This window comes from Patiria miniata, unplaced genomic scaffold (genome assembly GCF_015706575.1).
Source record: "Patiria miniata isolate m_02_andy unplaced genomic scaffold, ASM1570657v1 HiC_scaffold_2, whole genome shotgun sequence".
NCBI lineage: Eukaryota > Metazoa > Echinodermata > Asteroidea > Valvatida > Asterinidae > Patiria > Patiria miniata.
This window is the reverse complement of record NW_024037058.1, coordinates 14,464,192-14,486,936: the sequence shown is the minus strand read 5'-3', so window position 1 is coordinate 14,486,936 and position 22,745 is coordinate 14,464,192. Positions and strand designations below refer to the sequence as shown.

The 22,745-nt window shown below is 40.4% G+C and overlaps 1 protein-coding gene across 1 annotated transcript; it reads left to right on the top strand.

Annotated features, from left to right (window-relative positions):
- Positions 1-1,171: 1,171 nt before the first annotated feature.
- On the top strand, positions 1,172-17,317 carry LOC119726616. The gene is made up of 6 exons (XM_038198363.1): positions 1,172-1,379; positions 5,426-5,764; positions 11,036-11,359; positions 11,807-12,178; positions 12,931-15,017; positions 16,547-17,317. Exons 1-6 carry the CDS (start codon positions 1,304-1,306, stop codon positions 16,883-16,885), a joined length of 3,537 nt encoding a protein of 1,178 aa, XP_038054291.1. The 5' UTR covers positions 1,172-1,303; the 3' UTR covers positions 16,886-17,317.
- The last annotated feature ends 5,428 nt before the right edge of the window (positions 17,318-22,745 follow it).

Here is a 22,745-nt window from a genome sequence, read left to right as displayed (position 1 = left end):
ATTTGCTGCATAATTTCCTACTTAATTACCAAAACAATAAAAAAAAAAAAATTATGGCATTTTTGGCATCAAAGACTATTTAGTGATATGTAAATCAGTTATTTACATTGATGGAAAAAGTCAGGTCTGCCTTATGGATTTGAATCAGTAATGCTTCAAAAAACTAGGTTGTAAGAAAACATTGCACATAAGTATACAGTCAAAACATTGTTTTTGCATATTTACCATTATTATTAATTACAGTTATTATGAAATCCCTTTGGCTATGAGCCTTACCATCTTTTACAGTTATTTATCATTAATTATTTTGTGGGTGACAATCTGCATTGAACCGAAGAGGCCATTCCAGAGATCTCTGGATGGTGTAGGGGTGTTCCGTTTTCATTTGAGGGGGAGGGGGTAGGGCCGGGTTAGCATTGTTTAACAACGGTGACGCTTAGGCCTTAGCAACCACACGGCTGAATCAACATGTAGTAAATCACTATCACATCAGTACTAAATAACAAAATAGAGATGGGCTAATATGATGTATCATTCATCCAAACACAAACCCGCAGAATTTGTAAAAAAAATAATCGTTGAATGGCGAAACCCACGAAACTATCATGTTGAATTGCCAGTTTGAACATTCCGTCCAACTCGAAATGAGGTACCTATTAACACAGAATAAGAATGCTAACAGTTATTATATAATGCGTCGGTTAAAAAAATATACATTGCATGCCAACGTCTAATGAACATGTCATCAGAATGATCAGATTGACTATTGCACGTGATTTGCTGGTATGCAAAGAAAAGAAAGATATTAACTCCTATGTGTTTTGTCTGCCGGCGTAACACACCCTATACTAGCCTTTCGCCAAGGCCATCGTGCTTAACTTGCTGGCATCAGACAAGCAGCGAAACTGCGTGCTGACTTAATCTTTGCTGCAGTCGCTTCGTGCTTTCGCAGCTCCGCCGCTCTAAGCCAATTGCGAAAGGCTAACCCTATACAGACCCGCCGATGAATTATATGATTTCTGCCTATTACAACAGCCAAAAAAATTTGCAAGAAAAAAATACGTTCGCGCTTCCATGTTATAACGTGTCCCGCTTATACGCATGCGCGCATAATTTTATATAAATATAACCAACCACCGTCTGGTCTATAATTGACGCCCCTGTTTCTGTTATTATACGATCGGTTGAATTGATTGATGTTGAGTCGTTCTTGTCAAAGCGAAAGGATACGCTGTTCAGAGTGACTCTATTTGGCTAGCTCTGGCCGGGCGAAGTCAATGTAAATCGGCCCTGGCATATCACCATGGAATCGGCACATCTCGTGTATGGTTTGGCGGTGTCGATGCTTGGATGTGTCTGTTTCCGGGCGGTTTCTGCAGGTATGTTTGTGTATTCCAAATATAAAACAATCCGGGTTGCTTAAATTGTTGAGCTTGTGAATAAGTTTGTCTTCCTGCTGGAAATTGAAAGTTGACATGAGGCACAACGGGACTGAACAGACTACCATGACAAGATTGGCCTTTTTTTGGAAAGATTTTAGACTGTCTGTGAAAGAAAGAAACGTTTGATCCAACTCGACCCAAAATTCCATCAGTGGCATCATTAAAGTCTGCCGCCCCGTTTTACCATCTGCTTAACATTCGGGGGAAGAAAACAGAGATTGGCTTATTTTGAATGGAAAAATATTTATTAAATCCTTTGAGTGCCCCCGGAAAATGAGTGCCCATGTTGCTAATTGGATCCAATCTATGCAACTGAACGGAAGGTCAATATAACGTCATTAATATGGAATTTTAGCTGCGCTATTTTTTTCATTCAGATCTTAACCGAACATGGACTCGTAGAAGCACACAAACTTCAACACTAACTTCGATGCTGAAGTGATCAACTCTAAATAAATACAGGCCCGGATTAAGTGTTTCGTAGGCCCTAGGCACTAGTGTTCCGTAGGCCTTTCTCCGCCCTAGGTACCGGCACCAAATTCAGCGTACAAACCACTGTACGAATTAGGCAAGATCAAACTGGTACTAGCTCTAAAAGCCTGTTGGCACCAAGGGCGTCAATCATCGCCTCTCAATAGTGGGGCTGTGGGGGGGATGGGGGTGGGGGCGGTACAAACTTGTGTATCCTGATGCGAACTAATTCGAGTGCGAAGCCTAAACGGCGTGGGGTTCTGGACCCGCCAGGATATTTTTCTAGAGGGGGCAAAGCACATTTCCCTCGAAATCCCTGTACTTTTCCAGCAAATTCTCAATTTGTATTTTTCGGAGGGGCAGGGACATTTCCCCCAACCCTTTATATTAACAGCACTATGACTTCGCACCTTTTTTTCTTTCTCCCCCTTTTTTCTACATTTTTTGGTGCTTTGCGGGGGGGGGGGAACGCCAACCTTGCCTACGCCCCCCCCCCTCCGGCAATTTCTGACTACTGGCAAGGTTTTAGCAAAACATCCTCCTTTAAACATCATTTTAAAATTTGGAGTCATTGAATATTCTGAGAACAACGAATTCCCTAAATCGATACTTTAATTTCGTCCCCGAACATCGCCAAGCTCAATTCTCAATTTGAATTTCGAAAAGCCACCTCTAGATTTCATTTAAGGTTCAGTATAATTTAACTTTTTAGCATACCAATTGGTCATAAATTTGTGACACTCGTCTCGCGTGCATCGGCGTTGAATTGAAAAAGCAAGTTCGTTTTTTTTGTCATTCGTTTTAGTGTTGTTGTCATTACATTTCGTTTCTTGTGACGTAAACGTTACGATTAGAAAATGTACCCAATCTTTGGACTTATTTGAAGAATTGTGCGTATTAATAAAATTATAATTTCAAAATATATTCTATTCATTTCATTCGGTAACATGTGTTTCCTCTTCATGATAAATCAAAACAGAAATAAAAAAAAATACAGATATGAACATCTAGTCCGGAAGAGGAGGCAAAACCTAAAAAGCAAAAGCTTGTGTAAGGCATGCCATGCATGCATTTCCTTATAATGTATAAATAGTTAGCTGTACGTTTTAAATCTTCTTTTCTGTGTTCACAATTAACATTACAATCAGGAATAGACCTTTCACATTATGCTCTTTACGTATAACATGAAAATGAAGCATTAAAATCAAACACCTTCGTAATTTTGCTCTTTGATGTGTATATATATAAATGAATAAAACCACAGAAGTAAGGTTTGTCTATCAAAGAGCAATATTACGAAGCTGATTGATCTTAATGCTTAATTTGCATTTCATAAGTAAAGAACATATTGTGAAAGGTCTATTCCTGATTCTAATGTTACATGTAATTTTGAAACACAGAAAATGAGATTCAAAACTTACAGCTAACTTCTGTTGTTTATAAGGAAACATTATGTTGAAATTGTAATTTGATTAATGCGCACATAAGTCCAAAGATTGGGAACATTTTCTAATCGTAACGTTTTAAGTCACCAGAAACGAAATGTAATGACAACAACATTAAAACGAATGCAAAAAACGAATTTGCTATTTCAATTCAACGCCGATTGCTACATTGAACCTTAAATGAAATCTAGTGGTGGCTTTTTGAAATTCAAATTGAGAATTGAGCTTGGCCATGTTCGGGGACGATAATAAAGTATCAAAATAGGAAATTCGTGTGGTACAAGTGTTAAAATAACGGGGAAGACCTAGATAAGAAAATGCGCCCAATCTTTAGACTTATTTGAAGAATTGTGCGCATTAAAACAATGATGATTTCAACATTTATTTTCTTGTGTGTATAAATAAAAGTAGTTAGCTGAAAGGTTTGAATTTGTATTTCTGTATTTCACAATTACATGTAACATTAGAGTCAGGAATAGACATTGCACAATACGCACTTAACACCTTCTTAATGGACTACGACACCTGTCATTCTGTTGTTCGTGCACTGGTATACATATACTCCCACGCCTTGACTACTTCAACTCTCTTCTCACCGGACTTAAGCAACACGATCTCAACCGCCTTCAAAAACTCCAAAACAAGGCTGCTCGACTGATCCATATGAAGCCGAAGTATTTCCATGTCACACATCTGCTCCTGGATCTCCACTGGCTTCCAGTCAACCAGCGGATCACTTTTAAGACGGCACTGAACATGTACAAAACTGTATCCAACACTTTCCCGCCATACATTTCGGACACATTTGATTTCAGCAAACCCAAACGTGAAGGTCTTCGATCACAATCCAATCTGGTGGTACCTCGATCCTCCAGGAAGTTTGGAGACCGTGCATTTTCCATCGCTGGTCCCCGTAGCTGGAACTCACTCACCATTACTATCCGGAACGCTTCATCTGTAGAGCAGTTTAAGGGACTCTTAAAAACACATCTGTTCAATCGTACCTTCTTATGTGCATTTGATTCTGCTGTGATACATGTATTCATATAGTCTTATTGGATATTCACATTTAGGTTTTTGGTTGCATTCTCCCCTAGCGCTTTGTATCCTTTGGAAAAGGCGCTTTATAAATACGATTATTATTATTATTATTATTATTATTATTAATGTTGCTCTTTGATAGACGTACCTTATTTCTGTGTTTTATTCATATACATATATCAAAGACCAACATTACGATTTACGAAGGTGTTTGATCTTAATAATTAATTTCCATGTGCTAAGCAAAGAGCAAATTGTGAACGTTGTTTTTCTGATTCTAATGTTAATTGTAAAAAAAAATCAAAACTTACACCTAACTACTTTCATTTATAAGGAAATTTTTGTTAAAAAAATAAAATTTAATTAATGCGCGCAATTCTTCAAATAAGTCGAAAGATTGGAAACATTTTTAATCGTAACGTTTAAGTCACCAGAGACGAAATGTAATGACAACAACATTAAAACGAATGACAAAAAAACCGAATTTGCTTTGTCAATTCAATGCCGATTGCTACACGAGACGAATTTCACAAATTTAGGACGAATTGGTATGCTAAAAATTTGAATTATACTGAAAGTATCGATATAGGGAATTCGTGTTATAAAAATGTTAAAATGACCGGAAAAAACCTACACTAATATTTACGCTTCAAATCTTGCTTACTGTTTTTTTTGTCTATGGTGCTTCTGCTTCTGTAATAACGAAGAGCAGTTAGTTTTGGACAGCCTGGGTTTTGCTAAACAAGATAACGAATGGATTAAGTAATGTGACTTACGTATTTTGTGCACCGTGTTGTGTACCGGATCCACGACTTAGCACCGTACCCATGCACTTCTAAAAATACTACACCAGCAAGAGTCCTGCAACTCGTTCTTCTCAGAACCGCACAACCCACAAAGAGTTATCATTCACATGGTGTTTCCGCAAACTTTCCATCCATTGATCATGCAAAATAATGATCACCATGCAAACCTATAAGCTCCATTAAATAAGCCTTGTTTGTTATTTTTTATTTTTTACTTTAGCTGATATGATGGGGCTCCGTCTTGCAGACGGGCGTTACCCAAACGAAGGTCGTGTAGAGGTCCTCCCACCAGGAGAAGACTCGTGGGGAACCTACTGCTCCAACGAGAACCCATTCCTTATTGGCCGCGTGGCGTGCCGCCAACTCGGCTTCCCCGCCCTCCTGTCGGCAACCGCAAGCGGGGAGTTTGGCAAGGCCACCGGTCCCATCTGGTTCCAGCTGATGATATGTGGCCAATTGCAGGAGATGATGACTCTAGATGATTGTTTGAAGTTAGGATGGTTCCCGTATTACGAGGTGTGCGATCACAGGTTCGATGTAAGCCTTACCTGCTTCACAGGTAAATTAAACACTAATTCAAATTAAGTTTTGCCCTTCACCGACGTATAAACACTGTATACTCAACTCTACTGTTCCACTTTAGTGGGCACACCAAGCTTGCTCTAGACTCCAAGCTACTTGGCATCCCCACAGTTACTTTCTTAGAGTTTAGGCACTCTCCTGAAGATGGTCAGAGCATACTGACCGGAACGTCGAGTTTATACCTCTGGTTCTTTTCAGAACCATTCTCTTAGTTGAGAAATTATTCGCATATGGTGTTTCCGCAAACCTTCCATCCATTAGTATCTCCACCATGCAAAGCCTCAAATCTTTGGCGAGCCATCAGATTAAAGACCGTTCGGGTACCGGGTCCGGTATGCTAATTTCTTTCACCCCAATCGGTACGAAACCAGAAGCCACCCGGTCACTGAAGCGTGACGCCCCAATCGGTCCAAACTGGTGACTCAGGGTTTCACAATAGGCAACATAAATTGAAGTCTGGCCATTGTTGGAGGATTATTCCGCCCACTTGGATTACCAGCGGCAACTTCTATGAAGCTAATCACAGTCATTGTTGCCTACTGGAGGATTAGCGCGTCGCAAATTGGTTCCTTTGTGATGAGCCAGAGCCATGGTGCAGAAGCCTGGTGGAGTTAATCCAGGCCGATCGGTTCCATGCAAGGTCCCAATCCCTTCAACATACTGGGCGGGCTCAACCCCGAACGGTTCGAGGAGGGATTCTAATTTGAGGGCTCGCCTAATACTTATACTCTTACTTATAGTGTGTTACCTCCCGTGTGATTGTTTGTTTTTCCAGCTTTCACTCGGGAGGTAACACAGTGAGTATACAGTGTTTATACGTCGGTGAAGGGCAAAACCTAATTTGATTTACCTCACCCCGACGCGAAGTTCCATCTTAAGAAAACACTTCTCACCAAACTATTGAAAAAAACCCTTTTGCGGCTGCACTGTGTAGTATGAATCTCTTTGAGTTTGTGTGTTCCGGCATACAACTATTGAGTGGCTCAGCGTGGAATGGGAGGAATATTATCGCAAGGTAAAATCTGGACGTTTCTATTGGAAATGCCCAGATTTTACCGAGCGATATATTCCTCCCATTTCACAATTTAAAGCCACTCAATATTTGTTTTATATAACTGACATATAGATCCTTGTCATTTGATATATTTGAACTTTTATTTCAATACAAAACTGGAGGGAAATGTATTTCTCTCTTCCAAACCATCCCTTCACGAAAATGTTTGAACCCAACGCTGTAGCGCTGGCTCTTTGGAACAATACGCGCTACGCGCAACGCTGAACGCGCACACCAGCATGCATTTGCACACAAATACCGCGTCATGGAACAAGACTGATCCTAACTGTTGAATAGTATTTCCATAGATATAGAATAAAAAGACTAGATCGGCAGTGCGTACAGACGCGCTTTCTGCCATGGGCGGCGCCATTTTTTAGCGCGTTGGGCAAAAGTTGCGTTACGCGCACCTTTTTTCCCCGTAGGTTTGTATGGAAAGACACATTTTTATGTCCGCAAACGTAATATTTTTGACCTGTAGTAGTAATTTCCTTAACAAAATTCAAAATGGGTTATCAAGCTGCATGCTCATTTCGAAGTTTGATCCATTTTAATTCTCGTATTTATTTCCCGTTTTAAAATGCTGGTGCGCGTTGCTTAAAAAAACCCTTGCATCCAGCTGTTTGAGTGTTATTTTCTTCATCAACAAACAGAACAATGATTATTTTGAAAGTCTTATTTCCGTAGTTGTTGCGCTGTCCTTTAATTTAAATTCACGGCAGCTTCAAGGGACAACACCCAGACTTGTTTTGTCTTCATTGTCCCTCCTCAGGGTATGACATTCGCCGTAATCAGATGCAGTTTTGTTCGGATACTGGGGGCCGGGGATGCACGCCCCTCCCCAGCCCTTCACTAACATATTCTCAAAAAAATAATAGAACAAACAAATTTGTGTTATTTTGCTCTGGACCTCTAGTGGCGTATCCAGCATCTGAAACTCTTCAAGAAGGCGCAAGAATCTCACAATGTTATACAAAATGGGTACTAAAAGTAGAGCACAATGTAAATAAACTTAAGGGGTTAATTAGGTTATTCAGAAGTCCGCAACATTACGGGAGTGTAATTTAATTTCATTCTTAAAACGGTTTTCAGGGGCAATATTATTGTCATTAAAAATCCGACATAATTATAATGCAATCCAAGTAAATTGTTCTCATCCCAAAAAGATAATAACTGTAACACAAATCTCTAAAATCATCCATTGAAACATTTCACAATTTTCTTAAATAATTCAACGGTAATTTAATGCAGGTTTTACATTCAGCGTTTTCCTTTTCATTGTTGTTTATAAACAATGTCTTTATACACATTTTATCAGATAAGCTGACATTTATTTGGAGATTTTTAGCAACGCGCACTATCATTTTGAAACGAAAAATAAATACGAGGGGAAAATGGAGCAAACTTCGAGGTGACTATCCAGCTTGAAAATGCATATTGAATTTTGTTGGATACATAATAATTACTGGTAAAATTTGTTACTTTTACAGACATAAAATGCAAGTTTGTGCACAAACCTACGGGAATGTAGGTGCGCGTAATGCACGTTTTGCCCCACGCACTACTGTGCGTAGAGCGTCTACGACGGAACGGGAAAATGTGTGCACAGTCTATGGCGCGTATGCACGCGCTGCCGATCTAGTCTTTTTATTCTATATCTATGAGTATTTCCCATACCCCATGGGCGGATAGTACTTTTTGCGCCGCGGCGTGAATGGGAGCAATAACGCATGTCACGTGATGTGAGTTCCACCAATCACATGACAAGGATCTGTATGGCGGTTATACAGAAGACTAACCGGTGGATTTCAACGTTTCGGACGGTATGCTCTGGCCAACGTCAAGAAAATTCATGTCACACGGTGCAACAGCGAAGTTTCTATAATTACTGACTTTACCATGTAAACCTTCAAATTGTATTCCGTATGGCCTGTTCATGAAAAACGAATGAATCATGCAAACGCAATCTTCCGAGCAAGAAACTTCTAAATAGAAACAGTGCATGCTATATTCCATGAACAATCCTCTCGATAAAAAGAATGAACTCTGACTGAGTTACTTCCCTTGTAAATACATTCTATAGAAGTTACAGGGTCACATGGTCCAGAAACCACCTAAAAAGGTTGTTTTAGATTGTTTACTTATCCTAATTTAAAGGTCTGGTTGAAAGGAACCCAATGTCTGACTGTTCTTGAGAACTGTTAAAACCCCGGTTGTATACTTCTTACGCGTACACGCTATACGTACGTATTTTCGGCAATTACGAAGTCTCCTCGGATGAGGACTAATTTTCCCCAAAATTCTCTTTACATAAATGTTGAAAGATTCCATGTACGATGTGCATGTGTACTATAATACCCGCATCAATACAGAGTGAGTAAAAAAGCCCGAAGCCCAAATGTCGGGACTATTGTTTTAGTGAAGTTCTGCATTTAGCACTTTCAAAATTTAGGGTATGAAAGCCCAATTCATAAGTTTTCTTTTAGTACAAGAATCATTCAAATCACTTATGTGCTTTTCAAGTTACTGAGTTTTAAAAACAACCACCGTTTTAATGTTCTGTCCACGGATCACAGAAAAATGTGTACGTTCTTTCAGCAAAGCGAAAACAATTCATACACATTGTTTTTGTTTTGCTGAAAGAACGCTCACCTTTAAAATTCCCGCACTTCCCTACACTGCAATCGAAGCACCGATTCCCTACATCAGGGGCGGGTGATCCAGTAGTGTATCAAGCTACGTACCCATCTTCCAAATTCCAAAAAATAACTTTAACGAAAACAAAGGCTGTTTCGGCCGGTTGCCGAAACAGCCAAATATTTGTCAATAAAAATCCGCCGGGGGGGGGGGGGGGGGAGGCAAACCCCCCACTGGATACGCCACTGGGCGGATCTAGCTTTTACTTTCAGGAAACGGGTGAGGGGCGTATTTGAGTGAAGGCGTGCCGAAGGGGTCCGGGTACATGCCCCTGGGAATTTTTGAAATCTACTATGGTTTCTCCTGCATTCTATGGCTGGAGAAATATGTACTTGTACTTGGATCAGGCAGCGGATGCCCGAGAGGTGGAACCATACGCTATAAATTTGCTCGCAAGTAAACTCCCAGAAAACTGAGAAAGCAGTGGTAATTTGATTAATCTAAAACAATAGCAGGTGGTTTTTCATTAAAACTAGCAGATAAATTTACCAATCAGAAGAAACGTGTTTTCTTTATAAAAAAAAAGAAGAACTCTTTTTGAAGGAACGTGTGCGACTGGAATCGTGACTGGCACACCCAAACAGCTCGTTTTTTTTAGTCAAAATTGTGACCCCCGAAATTGTTCTCCCAAGTATTCCACAAAAACGGCCAATTTTTAAAGTGTGGTTGTGTGGACGTTTATAATATTTTAAATGCTCTGTCCAACCAATATAATTTCGTGAAAAAAACGAGAACGCAGTTCCCTTCAACATAAACAACTACGGTTTGCATTTCATGCAAATCTCTCGACCTAAAACGATATCAATTGGATTTCTGACATGACTTGAAGTTATTATCCAGTGCGAATGACTTGCTTTTTCCAGTGAATTCGTTCACTAACTGCAACATGTTAAGTGCAACCGTGAACTTTCCCTGCGCTAATTCCTGCAGGGCCTTCGACTTAGAATAGTACCAGGGGCGGCGGAACCGGGGGGCACATGCCCCCCCCCCACAAAAATTACCCGAGTGCCCCTCTTGCGGACGTAAATGTGCCCCCTCGAGCATAAATTTGCTCTCTCGAGACGAAACAAAACTGCAGGGCTTAGTACCAACAATTCCCCCACTCAATAAATTCGAGCGATTCACAATGCAGTGCGCCACCAAGAGTTTGCCATGGAGAGTCATTTTTTTTAGGTTTACGGTCGACAAAACATGGTCCATTTGAATGAGTGTCAGAAGACAACTTGAGCTAATATGTTAAACATTGGAGCATAGCGTTCTGCCGCCTGACATAAAACACCATATTGATAAGAAAAAAAGAAAAGGGCAAACAGATCCTGGAATCAAACGCTTACGAAACTACTGACCGAAAAAAACCCAACAATTTCAAATGTCCCGCGCTGCGAATTTGTCGACCATCTCCCACAATGCATTGGGAAAAATAAACTCTCCGTGGCATACTCTTGGTGGCGCACTGCATTGTGAATCGCCCGAATTGTGTTTGTATTCGGACCATAGGGAACATCCGCTTGGTCGGAGGTCGACGGGAGAGTGAGGGAAGAGTGGAGCTTCACGTTGGGGGATATGAGTGGATGCTGTTATCATCCCGAGGGGGGACGAACTTTATGTACTCCGACAGTGTCTGCCAGTACCTTGGGTACCAATTCTCAGTTGGGGTGACACAAGAGCCAGCGGTTAACAACAACCAGAAGATACTGTGTTCCTTCTCTGCTTGCCCGATTTATGACGGATCAAGAGGCTTCTTTCAATGCCTGGATGAGCAAAGTATGCATCTCTGCCCAGATAAGAACATCACCTTACTCGGAGCAGTCTGCGCGACAGGTGCGACATAATTAGTAAAAAATGGTGCATTAATTGTTCATCTGTGTTTGTATATGGGAGAATCTTTGTATAACTATCCCTAGGATATGTCAGTAAAACTGCCCAAGACAAAGAAAAACAGCCTTACATGCCCTGCCCAAAGTAACACTCATATGTTTTAGACTCGGGGTATTTTGTTCATCTGTATTAATAATGTCCAATAACGATTTGGGTACATAATTAACGCACGCACCAAATTTAGTCAAACTGTTGTAGGACACAGGTACGGTCTCCACATAATTTTGTGTAAAATTGCAATTCTCTTTCAGACGCACTGAGGGTAGAGGGGGCAAAATTTCTGTCGTTGAAATAATACATGGGCTCAATGAGGTTTATTATTTCAATATAATTGACGTGAAAGGTGGTGACAGTATATGGCTATTTCTCTTTTCATTTTTCCCTCCGAAGAAAATGATATACTTCCTTCTGACGCTAGCGTTGAGTATCGTCTAGGCCATACCAGCAACGGATCCCAATACATGGGCATAGTGGAAGCCAGATACAATGGGTCCACTTGGGCAACACTTTGTCTGCAAGTTGTCAACGAATACCGGGCGGGAGTTGTTGCTGACCAAGCATGCCGTAGTATTGGGTATCCCTGGGCTTTCGTCTCAAAGCTGATCCCATACTCAGAGTCCCCTGGCTACGTCAACACCGGAGAGGAGCTGATTATGAGGGAAATTTTCTTGGGTTCATCTCTTGGTGAAGTACGATGGGTACGAGGCCAGAACGCTTGCCAGCGTCATCAATATGAACTCCTTCACGTCGAATGTGAAACAGGTATGGACTAGGCATACAATGTTAACTTGCTGAAACGTCCGAAGCGATGGTAGTAAGGATATAGGGGAAAATGTTTAGCGTGAGTGGAATATTATCTCGATTCATAAGATGGAATTTCCGTCTGGATGGTGTAATTTCAAAATAAGGTTTTGCCCTTCACCGACGTATTTGAATATCCATCATCCCGACGCATATTCCATCTTATGAATTGTTTCATAGCGGCATGCGCTGCTATATCTGATTCGAACCAGTCAGCCGATCCCGGCAAGCTCGGCGGTCGAGTGGTAAGACGTCTGCGCTAGAAGTAAGCAGGAGGTTGTGGGTTGGAGGTCAACCCAAGTGATTTTTCTTTCACAATCACTCAGGGCCAACACTGAGTATGCAGTGTTTATAAAAATACATCTGTGAAGGGCGAAACTAAATTGTGAACTATTATCCAGACAAAGCCTTATAAACAGGGAAGGCTGCTTATAAACCCAATACACGTCTCAACCTGAATCCTATTGACACAGGTGGGTGGTAAATGCTTCCTAATTGCTTCCTATGGCTCTGAATCATTCATATGGTTTTACCTTTTAGTGCCCTTACATACTGATGAAACAAACAAGAAAATATACGCTTGAGGTTTAAACTAATGGAAGAGTCTGTTGATGGGAATATACTAAAACATGTGGTTTTATTCTAGTATTCCAAAAATATGTGTTTGTAATTTTTTAACCAAGAAGATTTGTTTTTTTCTTTACTTGACTCAGGTGTAACGATGTACGGCCTGACAGTCTTCCCCTGTTCCAAACAAACGTGTCTTGGACGTTGTGGAAGTCCCGCTGACGACGAACTGTGTGGATGTGATGCGGTTTGTATCCTGTGTGGCGACTGCTGTTACGATTACAAGGAACGGTGCTCTCTCCACGAAGACCCGGACAACAACACATCACTGTCCTTAGGCTCATTCACTTGTACAATGGTCAATTGGGATCGGACAGTCATAGTAGACGGATGTAGCCCAGGTTGGAATGACACTGCAGTGGCTCTGCAGTGTGCCAATAATTCCTACCCAGGTCCGATGAAATACCAAGAAGGGATGTTCTTCAAGAATCTACACTGTGCCGAATGTAACGGCTTGGCGAGCTCATATCTGCTAACTGACTCTAGTTTTTACTGGATTGATGAGTATGATGTAGGGATCGGTGTATGTCCTTTGGATGATGTGAACCCAGAGATAGCTCTTGGATGTCAGTCATACTCTGCAATTATTATCGAAACATCTGGTTGGTTGAAGTACAAGAATCCACACTGTGCATACTGCAACGGAGTGAATATCTCTACCTTGGATTACTGTCCGTTTGTGTTTTCGCACGTTTTGCCAGGCCATATTGAAGTGCTTTTAGGTAGGGTACCTGAACCGTGGGCACCCGAAGCATCCACGAGTCTCCAGTTGCAGGATGAAATCAAGTGCTATAACAAGCACTACCAACTACACGTACTGCCAACGTACAGAGTAAACTCTTCAGTGATGGAGGTTACCCAATGTTACCTGAACACACTCGGCTGGCAGAACATTCAGCTGACATGGCCTTTCTATTCTTCGTTTATCGATCACCAACAGCAAGCACTTGATGGAGAAATGACAGAGCTGATCACTGAATATGTCACTAATATCACAGATTTCGAGGAAATCTTGGACCTGACGGTCGTGCCTCCATATGAGGAAGGTAGCTCAAGGGAATGGGTCGTCAGATGTGGAGTTGATCAGGTTGATTTTGTGGAGGTATGTGGTACATCAGAGAACGTGACTATCAATGGAACCGTCAGTGAGTTGCAGTGTGAGCATCTCGTGTTTACCGCTCGGGCAGCAGATACTAGGGTGTTCAGCATGGGTGGCGTCCAGGTCATTTATGTCGGTGGTGGAGTGCTCGTTGAAGCGAAGTCAGTTTCTTTCTTTCGTAGCTACAACTATCAGATGGCAGTCTTCAATGGCTCAGCTAAAGACACCAGGGTATCTGTATGCGGACAAACGTTTGAGAACGACGAGTGCCGCCTACCCCATGCTGGAGAAACAAAGACTGTGAGCACGGAAGACGGTGAACTAGGGCTGGAGTACAAAGGGAGGAAGTTTTTGCAAGACCAGGTAACTCGCCTGCCCGATGGTTGGATCCTCATCTGCTCCAGTATCTTCTCGGCTCCAAAAGAACCTTACATTTCATTCTCAGACCCACTTACTTTAGTGAACTTTATCGGTTACTGTTTATCCGTCGTAGCTCTCTTGGTAACTTTCACCAACTACTGTGTGTTCCCAGTTCTGAGGAACGTCCCTGGTGGGGCCATCATGAGTCTAACTGGTGCCCTGTTCTTGGCTCAGCTTCTGACCCTTACAGTATTGGACAAGGCGGAGAACCAAACATTCTGCATCAGTATGGCCGTCTTGATGCACTTTCTATGGTTAGCTACCTTCACTTGGATGAATGTTTTAGCCTTTGACCTCATGAGGACCTTCACTTCCAGACAAGCTGCTCGTCCTAACAAGCGAGTCTTCTTCACTTACTGCCTGTACGGATGGGGCTTACCGCTTCTGGCCGTCACCACGTGCCTCGTTATCCACTTTGTCGACGGTCAGCATGTTGGGTTTCAGTATGGTGGAGAGCAATCCTGCTGGGTGATCGGCAAATATGCGGTGCTTGGTGCGTTTATAGTTCCGATGATATGCAGCCTAATTGCTAACGCAGTCCTTTTTGGTTTGACAGTGCGTAGCGTGCACGCATCGCTTGCAGCAGCGGCGATGGTTCGGCAGGACAAATCCAAATCACAGGAGACGCTCGGAGAGCTGTGGATTTATTTCAAGGTGGGTTATGTTTACCATTTGAAATGCACCTATCAAGTATTCTGCGACGATTTTAAGGAATGCACGATACATGAGGTCATGTATTGTAATTTGTTGATATATTTTCATTCATTTTCATCTAAATTTTATGCTTTCATTTTCAACTCGGCATCCACGATTCGTGCACAGATCTAAGAAGTTCTTTCGGTCTCACAGGTTAATGTATTTTGTGTCAGCCTATGAGGCCCTGAGGCGTCTCAAGGCCTTGTAGTCCATGTGCATCGACCTCTGAGGTCCATGATTTCCCCCTGCATCTCATGGTCATGCACCATGTCGGACTCTATAAAAGCCCATGCATGTATTCATTGTCGGCCTCTGAAACCAGTGTTTCTTGCCTCCGCTGCCCATGTGATGCGATCTACGAGATTCATGTGCATGTATTTTGTATTGGCCTCTGATGTTTACTGAACATTTTGCACCTCGATGATGTTTGATTTCATTCATTTCATTCATTTCATTCATTTCATTCATTTCATTCATTTCATTCATTTCATTCATTTCATTCATTTCATTCATTTCATTCATTTCATTCATTTCATTCATTTCATTCATTTCATTCATTTCATTCATTTCATTCATTTCATTCATTTCATTCATTTCATTCATTTCATTCATTTCATTCATTTCATTCATTTCATTCATTTCATTCATTTCATTCATTTCATTCATTTCATTCATTTCATTCATTTCATTCATTTCATTCATTTCATGCATTTCATGCATTTCATGCATTCCATTCATTCCATGCATTCCATTCATTCCATTCATTCCATTCATTCCATTCATTCCATTCATTCCATTCATTCCATTCATTCCATTCATTCCATTCATTTCATTCATTTCATTCATTTCATTCATTTCATTCATTTCATTCATTTCATTCATTTCATTCATTTCATTCATTTCATTCATTTCATTCATTTCATTCATTTCATTCATTTCATTCATTTCATTCATTTCATTCATTTCATTCATTTCATTCATTTCATTCATTTCATTCATTTCATTCATTTCTTTCATTTCATTCATTTCATTCATTTCATTCATTTCATTCATTTCTTTCATTTCAATCGTTTCATTCGTTTCATTCTTTTCATTCGTTTCGTTCGTTTCGTTCGTTTCGTTCGTTTCGTTCGTTTCGTTCGTTTCATTCGTTTCATTCGTTTCATTCGTTTCATTCATTCATCATGAGAACATGACAATTTTCACAAATTAAAACTTTGAATTATACAATCGTGGAAATGTTCGTGAGCATGAAAGATTAAAAGTCACCAAAACGTCCTTGAAATGGCAAAATGTTCATTAAAAATATGGTTAAATGGGGCACAAAAAGTGCATTTTCAAAATTTAAAACATTAAAAACATTACACGGACCCTTAAAGGACAATGTTTCATGATCTTGGCGTATCCCTATCCTAACTTGAATATTCCTTTGTTTCAGTTTACATTTACAGTTGAACACTGTTGTATCGTTATATCTTTTCAACCAGATATCTGGTGTTATGGGGTTCACCTGGATCTTCGGGTGCCTTGGCAACTTCATTGACCATCAGGCCATTTGGTACCTCTTCATCATCTTGAACTCGCTGCAGGGGGTCTTCATCTTCATATCTTTCGGATGCAACATCCGCATCCGGAATCTGTGGAGGGGCAAACTGGGCATGAAGTCGCGAAGGAAGAACAAGAAAGCTCAGAATATCTCCACCATCTCAAGCAGTGTGACGCGTACCTCTGTGTGTAGTACCTCTGCCGAAAGTCGGGCTCAAACCATGACGTCTGATGAAGCCTCCATAAGATTGCAGGACCCACCGGTATTGACTCAAAACTAATATTCGAATTTTTATAAACTAAAAAAAGTAGAGCTCAATGTTACATAAAATATTAGTAAGCCTTGCTCCTTTTTAAAAAATGTAATAATGTAGACGTTTTATTGTTGTTAATCACTTTGGTGATTATCATTTTTTCACATTGTGATGATAGTTCCCTATTTCGGGTCTAATATTACGTACATAGCATAAGCAGTAATTCAGCACAGCTCGAAATATTCAATGGTAAAAATGGTTGATAGTGTGTTTTGGTTAAATGTCATTTGTGCACATAAGATTTTACAAAATAACGTTGTACGAAGTCTACACGTGTCTCTGGAAAAGTATCACGTGTCTTTCTTTTTAAAATGTGATGTGAAAGTGATTTGTTATAACGGATCAAGCCTAAGATAATGCGCCTATCAATTGTTTCCCCCACCCCTTCCCCCCCCCCGGGCTGCCCCACCCAAGACGTGGGGATTGTCACTTTTGAAGTGACAAAATCCCCAACCCTCGGGCAAAAGTGAAAATCCCCGACCATGCCCCGACATACATACGTGGGGCGCACTAGTGATTTCCTTTCCATGTAGGACGCCAATGGTAACAATGTAATTTGAGTGACCAAAATCCCCACCCTGGGGCATGAAAAACGTGACCAAATCCCAACATCGGACCTGGGGCAGAGGGGGGGGGGAGGGGGGGGAACATTTGATAGGCGCATAATCATAACACAATGAACTATTTAAAGGAATGTCACGTCCTGGAATGCGCCCCAATTGGGCTACAAATCGCGTTTTAAACGTAATGAGATTAAATAGAAATACCATGTTAAGGCAGGATATAAACGTCCTCACAACCATCCTTTAAAAACTGTTTTTTTTGTGTGTTATTCTTGCAAGAACCAGACAAAAACGAATTTCGGGGGTCACAATTTTGTCCCTGAAAAATCGAGCTGTTCAGTGCTAGTTGTGATTCCAGCCGCACAGTTTTTCAACTCTGCGGACGTGTAAGAAGCAACATGTGTGCATTTGTAATGTAATGTTATGTACCACACCCACAACGTGCCTTTAGTATACAGCTTTGAACAGACACAACTTGAAATACGTATGTGTATACATCGAAATGTCCGTCGTGTCCGATGTAAACAACCGGGTTTTTTTTCGTCTTTTCTCGAGAACTGTATTAAATCTAGGTATGTTTCCTTTTAACGAGAATTTTGAAATAAATAGTATAGGTAAAACATCCAAAAGCATAAAATTTTCGGGGATGTTAGGCCATAATGCCCCTTTAAAATAATCAGAAATCAAGGATCAACAATAAGTACTGCACTCTGGTAAAGTGGTTTCATTTTCGTTGTCATTTTCTCTGGGTATATTTACATTAAACTAGTGATTCAGCATCATGTATATTCCATTTATAAATCTTTGTATTAGCAATACATTAACATAATTTATAAGATAATTATATAATGACCAATGCATTGAAATTTTGATTTGGTTGATTAACCCCTGTGGTCTGTTCGCCATTATATTCAATGAGTTTTAATGTAGATGTTACCGTAGGCCTCTAATGCTGTCAATCATACACGACTTGTAACGGCAGTGGCGTAGCCAAGGGGTGGGGACTGTGGGGCACGCCCCCCACACATTCCCAGTGCCCTATCACCCGTTATCCACGGAGCCAAGTCTCCTGTATAACGTCTGATATGTCAAAGCATGCAGATTTATGCGATCTCGCGCCTCGGCCAATGGGCCTTATTCCCGAGTTGGCCATTTTCGTCGAGTTCCAAATTGTTAACTGTTGCATGGGGTGGCGCCAGACTATTTATGCAGGCATAATGCAGCCTTATTTTACTGTCATTCTGTTTTAAAATATGTCTTTAAACATTAGGGAATGTTTTATTACAAATTTTAATTTAGTCCTTAAAGTAGACTGGCCTTTATTATAAATTAACTTACTTTCATTTCTCTTCACAAGTTCTAAAAATTAAGATTTTACTAACTTTCAATTCAATATGGACGACTGTCGGGTGCATCCTTGGTGCCCCCTTATAAATGCCGTCCCCCTCCCCGCCTCACTGAAATGAAAAAAAATCATGGCTACGTCACTGTGTAACGATGGCATCCAAGGCTGTGTACACTCTATCGTCATGCACGGTTCTTCGTCGACGAAGAGGGTCATGCAGTGATTTCATGAAATACTTTCACTTTGAATTTTTGTATTCATAGCACACAATTGATGCCATCCGCATATGAATTTGTTGTGTTCACTTCAGCTAAAACCTCTTTGCGGGCCCATTTCCGGGCGAAACTTCTCGTAAAATTGCCCTTTTATTTCGACGTTTCGAGTCAAAGTTTGAACACTAATATGGTCAAATCCAGTTGATCGCTATATTCGATGAATTTTAATCTGGCCGAATGATGTCAGTTGTGCATTTTTTTTATAAAACAGGAACAACAGCACGCTTATAAAGTGTAGACTTGACCGTGCTCGTTGTTTATTTAAGCTAACACTCCTTCATTTTAAAATGCCTTTGCGTCGTACCTATGAGGTAGAATTTATGCCTCATAAGTCCGACGCCTCATAAGTCCGAATTTCGGACTTAGTAGGCGTGGGAGCTATACGAGGCGTCGGACGTATGAGCGGACCTAAACATAATTATGCTACATCGATAATAGTTTAGTTTACTAGCTAAGTTTCAAAACCCATCATGCACCTCATTTTGAATAAAAAATGTTAGCGGTGATAAAATGGACACAATTAAAGGTGTATTTCAAGGATTCCATAAATATTCTGTTGTGTGGCATTTGATTTTATAGATCTGGCTGTTTTGAAGAGTGTTTGTTTAGAGGACGTTCAATGTAATGGTACCTGCAATATTCCAAATGTTGAATGCGGTGATGTCATCAAGGCCGTCAACAGATCTTTTCGTAATTTACTTATAGAGGTTAAGTCAAATATTTGCTTTCCTTTTATCCCATTGAATTTTGAGACACTCTTGCTAGATACAAAAAAATATCTATACCCGTATCTATCATATTTGTACGTCAGTGACAAAAGGTTGCAAGTAAGTTCATTGATACTAAATGGGAAACAAAATTGAGTAGCAATTTCCCTGCAACTATATGGTTGTTTTCTACACTGTCCTTTACGATTACTTATGATACAAAATTGCGGTGCATGGTTTCAATACAGGGCGAGTCAAAAAAGCGAAACCCAAATGTCAGGACTATTGTTTTAGTGTATGTTGCACTTTAAAAATCTAGGACATGAAAGCACAATTCCTAAGCTTTCTTTTAGTACAAGAATCATTCAAATCACTTATGTACTTTTCAAGTTACGGAATTTTAAACACAACCCCCTTTTTCAAGTTCTGTCCACGGATCACAAAAAAGGTTAGCGTTCTTTCAGCAAAACGAAAACAATTCACACACATCCTTATGTGATTTGTTTTCGTTTTGCTGAAAGAACACTAACTTGTACACCATTGTGAGGTGCTACATAATGGGTCTCATAATATTTCTCATAAACTTTATGGACCTTTCAATAATAGACATAATCTCCAGCGTCTCGAGTACCTAATTGTTGGTAGATACGTGCGCTATTTAAGACTCCGATATATTATGTAGCACTTTCAAAATGTAGGATATAAAATCCCAATTCATAAGCTTTCTTTTAGTAAAAGAATCATTCAAATCACATGTGCTTTTCAAGTTACGGAATTTTAAACAAAACCACTGTTTTAAAGTTCTGTCCACGAATCACAAACAAGGTGAGCGTTCTATCAGCAAAACGAAAACAATTCACACACATCCCTATGTGATTTGTTTTCGTTTTGCTGAAAGAACACTAACCTTCTTATGATCTGTGGACAGAACTTTAAAACAGTGGTTGCGTTTAAACTTCCGTATTACTTGAAAAGTACATTTATTAGTGATTTGAATGATTCTTATACTAAAAAAAGCTTTATATATGAATTTGGCTTTTGTATCCTAGATTTTGAAAGGGCTACATGCAGAACTTCACTAAAACAAAAGTCCCGACATTTAGGTGTCGGGTTTTTTTTTAAACTCACCCTGTACGATGAAAAGGCTACGTTGAATAAGAACACAATAAACGCTAGACTTTCATTCCACATCATGACATATTGAAGGAAAAGATACAATTTATGGGGTAGTAAAACTGGTCCCGGTAGTAAAATCGATATCAAATAAACATTCGTTATAATCCACACTATTTTTGCTGGTAGCTGGCAAGGCCGGCCTACAGTTATGGGTACGTCTATCATGATTTCTGGGGAACGTTTTTTTTGTAACCTGGATAGTTTGTAACCTGGATAATTTTATTTTATGGTAGCAATAAAGTAACCAAGTACGTACTCGGTAGTGACAAAAAAACCTTAATGTAACATATTCGAATAAAAAATATGATGTAATATGAAGACTATGACCAGATTTATTGGTTGTGGCATAGGGCAAGGAAAACTGGCAGGCGCCGCTAAGTGTTCTCAGGGATCGATTCAGTGCTTGTGACAGAGATAGTTTGAACGAAAAACTAAAAATGTCTCACTACTTTCAAAACTCTGCACGGTCGTTCATTGTTCTGTACAAGCAAGTTGTTGGGCCAATCAGGGCCATACACCTTTCCAGAAGGAAAAAAATTAGTAGGCCTAAAGAAACATTGAAAAGACAAGGATAACTTTTTGAGTTTTATTTTGTTTCTTTAAACGTTACGACAACACATCAAAAACCAACGTTGACCCTTCATTTGCATTGTTGGATGCATTTAAATTTCGGTCTCATCTGGCAAAAACTTCGCAAAGCGTTATTTTGGACAAGTGCCATGGGCATGCGGAATCAGCACGGCCGGGTTACTGATTAAAATTGAGATCGGTGAGAGCTCGAGGAAATTAGAGGTCACCACTGCCCTTTAAAAGGGATGTGGACGAGCTAATGGCAAAGTATTTAATGACGTATTACTAGTGAAGAATTGATGCATTCAGGCAAAGGTTTTTTTACCTGTCACTTTATAACAGGATTTAGTTGTTTTAAAGTCATGCAAAAATTGTATTCTGGAGAATGATCCTAATATCTTTAATGGGTTGTTAAACTTGCTGTGGTTTTACCACAAAAACTAAAGAACATTGTTTGCCCTCAAATGTTTTGCTATTTAAGCATTTTATGGGCCATGAACTAGAGGGTTTGAGACATTCAGGGGCTGAGGAACGCTGGGGGGGGGGGGGGGGAGGGCTACACCAAAAAAGGGACACTTCTCCAGAAAAAAAGGGGCACCTTTCCGACGCGGTGTGAAATTGAGAGTCCTTCGGCCTCCGCAATGGCGGATCCAAAACACAATTTTGTTGGTGTTTTTTTTTGGGGGGGGGGGGCAACGACGTGGGGTTCGGGGCCCGCTTAAGGGCCCTGAAAAAAAATTGGATTAGATTGTGGTGTGCGTGGTTGCTGCCTCTTTTGTAATGTCACTAAAAAAATGATGGCCAGCTCAGTTACCATTTTATTCGCGTGAGGAGAGGCACTATTATTTTTAACAGCCAGCTTTCCATGAGAGGGGTCCAATTTTAATATTGAGATCGGGGTACTCATAAATTGTGTATTCGAGGGGCAGTTTTATATACATCTCGATAAGTTATTGCAAGAGGAGCACTACTGTTTTTGATGCCCAATTTTCCATCTCGAGAGGGGCACAATTTTGTTATTGCAAAAGGGGTATTTGTGCTTTCGAGGGGTAGTTTTCCATCTCGAGAAGGTGCACGATCTTGTTAATGCAAGAGGGGAACTTGTGTTTTTGAGGGGCAGTTTTCCATTACAAGAGAGGAGACAGATTTATTTATAGCGCGATGCTTTTATGTGTGCGTTTGAGGTGCAGT